Here is a 6,748-nt window from a genome sequence, read left to right on the forward strand (position 1 = left end):
GTTAAAGAAGAAAAATGTTGTATGTCAAGATTTTTCGAAGACGACTAGACTTCTAAGTAAAGGTAAAAAAATCTCATCCACTCCACTACGACTGAATATGAGTTGAATGTCAAGTTCCTTTTATAAAGTTTAAGTATAGTCATAATAAAAGCATTTAAAAGTTATCACATGAATACTCTTTCATAAAACAAGGTAATAAACCTCTTGCTAAAATTTACCCTTTTGCTCTTGATTTCCTTTTTTACATAGCATTAATATGCTATAACATTATCCTAAAATCATGAATTTTTGTTTTGCCAAAAGATGTACAAGTTAATAAAACAAGACTTCTAGAGTCATATAGACATAAAGGCTAAAAGGTAGACTAGTAGTGCAAGGTCTATGATTGCCTTTTAGTTTCCAACCTAATATTCACCTACGACTCGACTAATTCAGATAAGTAAATGTTAATAATATTTATGTTGGTGAATACTAGCCTTAGCAAACGCGAATTTACTAATAATATCTTTGTTTGTGAATACTAACCTTAGCTAACGCGGATTTACAACAATCGCGATTTGTATCACACCTAACGAAACCCCTCTCGAAAACATTAATTATTTTCACTAAATAAAAGAAACCTAGTTCCAACATTTTTTTTAATTATAATAATGTTTTGTTTCCAACTTCATGACAACTTCAAATCAACTTCAGAAACATAGTTGAATTGAATATGATATATATATTTGCTTTCTCTAACATTACTTTAATTAAATCATATCATACTATAGTTGCTTTTATTTCACATAATTAATACAATCAAATCTGTATAAAATGACGTTGTTTATCTGAATAAAATATTATAACAAAACGTATTATAGAAAACATATAATATAACGTATCATAACATGAAACATTGTTTTTTACGATCAAAAGAAAATTAGTATGACCACATAATAATCTTATTTCTTTAAGCTCCAATAGAAAATAACATAATTATACAATTTGATATCACAATTAAATTAGTATCAATTAATTATAAAGGGTCAATATTTTTTTTAAAAATGTATTTTTTTCCCTATCTATCTCTCTATTTGCCTTTTCCTAGTACTCAAGAGACTCATAATTTAGAAAATTTTAGTTTTTAGTTTATGGTTTTATTCATTTTTTAAAAAAGGTTATTTTCAACTACTGAATTTTCAGTCCTTATCATTTACAAAAATTCTAAGATATGATGCCATTTGGTTAATTCAAGACCAAAGATATAACTTCCAAAATAAAAGTACATAAAGAAAAAAGATAAATCCACCAATTTAAAAGGACATTTTTCTTTCTTTTTTCCCCCTTTATTATAAATGGTCATCAATTAATCATGGTTAAATAATATATATATTACTATAATATTTATCTATAAGTTAATTTTTTGTTTTTATTTTACACGTATTATTCTCGTGCAGAATCATGTTAATCTTCTACGTACCGTTTACAGAACCAATATTCTTTATGCATCAGCTTTTGGAATCTTATTATTTATCCCAAAGGAACTTAAAAGCATATTAGATGTTTTTGAATTTCTTAATACCAGTTGGGAATTCCACATGCACATAAAAGTTAACAGCATCTAATGAATTATTATTATATATTACCATGAAGCTCCACTATCATTATTATTTCTTAAAATACAAGGATTCATTATTCCTAATCTAATAAAAAAAAATTACCAAAACATCAAATCCTACTTTTTGGGAATTGGAATCCACCACAAGTCCACAACTAAGGATTTCCATGTATTGCAAGTAAGAATCATATCAATTCAATCTCCAAGAATAAGTATCACATTCAAGAGCGTGATTCAGTGATTAATGAAGTAAGCGATGAAAGTAGCTCAAAAAAAAAGAGGTTCAACTGAATCTCGTTCACTAAAAATTATACTATGCAAGTAGAATTAAAACTAAGTAGTTTTGAAGAAAAAAATCTAGTAAATGAAAAGAGATTCAAAAATTGATTTAGATCGCAAGCATGAAAATTCTGACTCTAACATTGTGGGTATGACTAGGGTTCAAATATCAACAAAGTCAAAAAGACGCCTATTGATTTCTTTCTATCCGTCTAAGCGTTACTAGGCACAGATATTGGTATGAGGTAGCAAATATCATTAAAGATACTCGAGGTGCATGCAAGCGGGCTAGGAGAATGTAGTTGTTAATGTATCAGCTAAAAGGCATGTGTAATTCTGATTCCAAATTTACATCAACAACTACAATCAGAAAGCTTTTTTATCTACCTTTTACACAGCACCTTCTAGCACTAACAATATTCCAAGCAACAAACATCAGGATACAGAAAATACACATCTGGACCAAAAAAATCAACACATTTAACAATATTCAGGTGAAATAATTTCATGTTAATACATAATTGTCATAAAAATGACAACTGCTTTCAGTACTCTGATCCAAATAAGCAAAGGTAAAATTTTCTTATGAGTAATGAGTCTACATACTGTAAGGTTAGAGAAAACTCGCGTAAACAGGTTTTTCTCTTGTACCTGCTTTAAATCAAATTAGAAAAATGATTTTTCTTCAGAATCATGGACCTTCTACTGCTGCTGGCCTGCTTCCAAGCCAACATGAAGTGAACACCAAGAATCGAGACCAATGACCATTTCCAAAGCCTTATGCTTTGGTAAGGTCAAGGATCGGTAAAATGAAAATAAGGATAATTTACCGAGCTATAAGCTGATCGAGCTTCATTTGCTCCATCCATGCACCAAGTTGATCATATTGTTCAATCTGGGAACCAGATGTTGAGCCTTCGGTGATATCTGCACCAGAATCTGTAAGGCCTGATACTCGAGATGCAGATTTGTTCTTAGCTTCCTGTGGTGATTCTTTGACAAGAGATTGGACCCAAGATAGATCAGGCTCTTCTCCATTGTTGGCAAGCTCAAATGATGACGATCTCCTTAGCCTACCAAACTCCTCGCTATTGACAGCCCAATCTGGCTTTCCTGGAGCTATACCCCAGTTCGACCAAGTATCTGAGGGAGAGCCAGCAATGGCAGAAGCAGCGCTGGAGCCAAGATCACGAGAGCTGAGACTCCTAAATTGATGTTGCTTGTCACCTTGAGCAAGCATTGAGACACGGGAACTCATGGGTGAGATTGGTTCCATTCCTCGGGGAGACATACTCCGCGATGATGGAACTCCAAAAGAGCCCTGCAACATAGGATTGTCGACATTTCTTGGTGAAAAATTTGTATTAATCGGAGACAACATGGCCTTCTGCTGCTGCAGGTATTGGTTGAAAACCGCAGACTTGTGGGTTGGGGAAAAAACAGCTTGAGATAAAGCTTGGTCAGAAAATCTAGGAGATGACCCCTCAGCAGAAAATAAATCCTCGAGATTCGAAGGGGCTAAGGTCTTAGGACGAACTGAACGATTAAAAGAATTAGCATGAGTGCTGGACTGCGATAGGCAAGACAGTCCATTTAGTAGCTGCTGTTGCTGCACATCAAAATCAGACAACATAGTCAGGTCTTTAGCAGGGATATCTCTTGCATTTAGTGATGAACGCAAGCGACTGGACTGAAGATTGCTGCCAGGAAGATGTAAAGCTGGGACGTTTTGTGGTGGCCAACCCATGTTTGAAACACCATTAGCCGAGGGTGACATTGGAGGAGTGAACGGTGACGGGGACATGACAGAAACTGAGGATGGAGAACCTGGTATAAGGCCCATTGCAGCAGCAAAATCCATAGCATTGGCAGCGGAAGCATTTGATCGAGGTGAAAGAACAGCAGAACCAGTAGACATATACAGTGGCCTGAGTTCCTCTTGCATGTGGGCAAAGAAACAAACTCTTCTATCACAGTTCGTACCATCTTTGCAAAGCCGGGTTCGATATTGTGCAGGATGCAACCAGCACTCAAAAACCCCATGAGCATATTCGCACATGTCCCCTCGTCTGCAAGCTCCCTTGCGGAACTCAGGGCAAGGTACACAGCTGTAGTGGTACTTTCTTGGATCTCTTCTTCGAGCATTTTCACCTGGATGGACAAATGGACATTCAGTCCAATCATGGGAGTATGCACGAGAGCATGGCTTGATCTTAAATGAGAACATCCTGAATTCATCTGTGGAGTAGATGCTGTTCTTTATATCAGGCAAGGAAGGATCAATTGGGTACTCTTTCTTCTCCGGAGGAGAGGGCACAGGGAGGTCACTAGATTTTGCACTCCTCGGAGAAGAAGTGGTATCTGAAGCAGAAGATGGTGATATATTTCCAAGAGAAGGCGAAAGTGGTGGAGAATTTGAGTTTGAACTGGCCATAGACACCCTCAGGTTGCAATCTCCCATACCATCAGTTTTGAGCAGATTTTCTAGACACGATTTGATGGTGTGATCCTTCAGTGAAGTAACTAAAACATCAAGAGGGCGATGACCATAGGCATCTTTGAAGTTTGGGTCAGCACCAGCTTCTAAAAGCAACTTGACAGCCTCAACAGCATTCAAAGATCCACCTGAGGCAGCACAATGAAGGGCAGTGCTATTATCACGGCCACAAGAACGATTCACATCAACTCCAGCTAGTGAAAGAATCAGCTTTAAAACATCAATACTACCATACATAGCAGCAACCATTAAAGGGGTTCTATGCTCGAGAACCATTTGCCTTGTACCCTTTTGGCGCCCATACCACATCCCAACCTCATGAATACTGGATAGATCATGCTCAATCCATCTTTTAAAAGCATCTATATCGTTGTTGGATGCAATTTCAAGCAAGCTAGCAAGAGTATCTTCAGTTTCAACAGTCAAATGATTCATGTTCATGTCTGTAGTTCAATATATACCAACTGAAAGAGACGAAAATAAAGAATTAGTATAACAACACAACATATCAAGCAAAATCTATTATGGTAAATCTAGAGCAGCACAGAAAAAGCCAACCTCAGTGACAACTAATAAAAACTTAACTTCAATGGCACATTTGCAGGTTCACGGAGAAGTTGTTTTATTGACAGAACTTAACTTACTGTACAAATTAGAATATTTGCACAACCAAGAATTATCTCTATCACAATTTAAAAAAAAAAAACTCACCATGCTGAGACGACACGAAAAAGGACACTTATCTTCTGATTCTCAAAGAAAAAGGTAAGGCATATATCAGAGAGACTGATGGGAACAAATACTAATATTCTCTACAGAATGGCAAAACAGAAAAGAAAAGCAGAAAGACTCTGTCTCAATCAAATTACGAATAAATTCACATACTACGCTAGCGTTAGGCCATACATTTGGCCGTGAAATTTCATCTCAAAATCTAATCTTTAACATTTTCAAGTTCCCAGACACTATCTCATACCAATTTCTGGAATTTTGGGACTTCTACTTACAAAAGTTCAAAATTTTCCACCTAAAATACATGTACAAGCACTTCAACTTCAAAATCTATGGCCAAACAGGACAACTTTTGTAGATTAAAATTCTCATTTTTCTTGAAAACAAAAAGCACAGATTCTACTATCCCAGAATAAAAAAGTCTTTTAAATTTTGGTTTTATTTCTAAGGAATATAAACTGACCTTTCAAACCTTATAACAAGATGCTTAAGCTTTCAGTCCACAGTTCAATTTCTAAAAAAAATCCCCAAATCAACAATTTATATTTCCAACTACAACACAAACAAAAAAAGGGGTTAAAAATTTGCAGCTAATCAACCAAAATCACTAAGCCAAAAGTCAATTAATCAAAAAACAAGAAACCCCTCAACAACATATCATGTGCAGCATAATCCTACAAGTGGGGATCTACAGTGAGACTGTTTTCGATAAACCCTCAACTCAAATTAAGAATTAACAAACATTAACACAAAAAACATACAAAACAAGGACAATCAAGAATTGAAAAGAAGCAGAGCAAGAACATAACAAACAAATGGCAAGTTTAACAAAATCAATTCTCACCAAAAATTGAGCTGATTAGATCAAAAAAGATGAAATTTTTAAGACCAGCAGCAGCTCTTCAGTACTATTTCATGTCTTAACAGGACATATATATATAGATATAGAGAGAGAAAGTAGGCAAGACTTGATTTTTATAGATCTAGAGAGAGAAAAGAAGAGTTGGGGAGAAAAAGAAGGGATTTTTACAGATCTAGAGAGAGAAAGACTTGATTCTTCCTATTTTCTCTTCACCATTTCCTATGTTTTCTCTCCCTCTCTTTTCTCTTTCTTGATTTCTCTATAAATTTTCACTCATTAGTTAGTATATTCATCACTCTCAATTTACCTTTTATATAAAAATATTAAAAAATTACTAAATACATTTAATTTAATTAATTATAAATACAAATTATTACACTACTGATTTTTGATTTTGGCTTATTTTCTTTTTTTAGTTTATTCGAAAAAACATTTCTTTTTCCTTTTCGAATAACTCTTTCATTTTAGTCTTTCCCATTTAAAATTTAAAAAAAAAATTGCATTTTGGTACCTTCTGAAATAAGTATATCTAATTTAAGATTACAAAATTTGAATATATTTTTTATTTTCTTAAATTACGTGCTTAATCAAAACAAAACAATAAAAATGAAAGCATTTTGGTACCTTCTAGAATATGTATATACAATTTAAGATTACAAAATTTAATTATATTATTTATTTTATAAAATTATGTATCTAGTTAAAATAGAATAATAAAAAAGAAATTGAAAGAGTAATTACTAATATACAATAATATTTAAAAGGATTTTTGTACCTTCTA

General features: G+C 33.9%; 1 protein-coding gene across 3 annotated transcripts; it reads right to left on the reverse strand.

Moving 5' to 3' along the window:
• Nucleotides 1-2,326: 2,326 nt before the first annotated feature.
• Nucleotides 2,327-6,244, reverse strand: LOC107002201 (zinc finger CCCH domain-containing protein 30-like). 3 transcript variants are annotated; one of them, XM_015200126.2, is made up of 3 exons: nucleotides 5,950-6,237; nucleotides 5,569-5,657; nucleotides 2,327-4,837 (listed from the first exon to the last, which is right to left on the reverse strand). In XM_015200126.2, exon 3 carries the CDS (start codon nucleotides 4,812-4,814, stop codon nucleotides 2,703-2,705), a length of 2,112 nt encoding a protein of 703 aa, XP_015055612.1. In that variant the 5' UTR covers nucleotides 4,815-4,837; nucleotides 5,569-5,657; nucleotides 5,950-6,237; the 3' UTR covers nucleotides 2,327-2,702. The 3 variants fall into 3 exon arrangements, with proteins under 3 accessions (XP_015055612.1, XP_015055611.1, XP_015055613.1); XM_015200125.2 differs by lacking the exon at nucleotides 5,569-5,657 and having other exon boundaries at nucleotides 5,950-6,244; XM_015200127.2 differs by lacking the exons at nucleotides 5,569-5,657; nucleotides 5,950-6,237 and adding an exon at nucleotides 4,932-5,502.
• Nucleotides 6,245-6,748: the final 504 nt, after the last annotated feature.

The sequence above is a fragment of the Solanum pennellii genome, chromosome 10 (genome assembly GCF_001406875.1).
Source record: "Solanum pennellii chromosome 10, SPENNV200".
Taxonomy (NCBI): Eukaryota; Viridiplantae; Streptophyta; class Magnoliopsida; order Solanales; family Solanaceae; genus Solanum; species Solanum pennellii.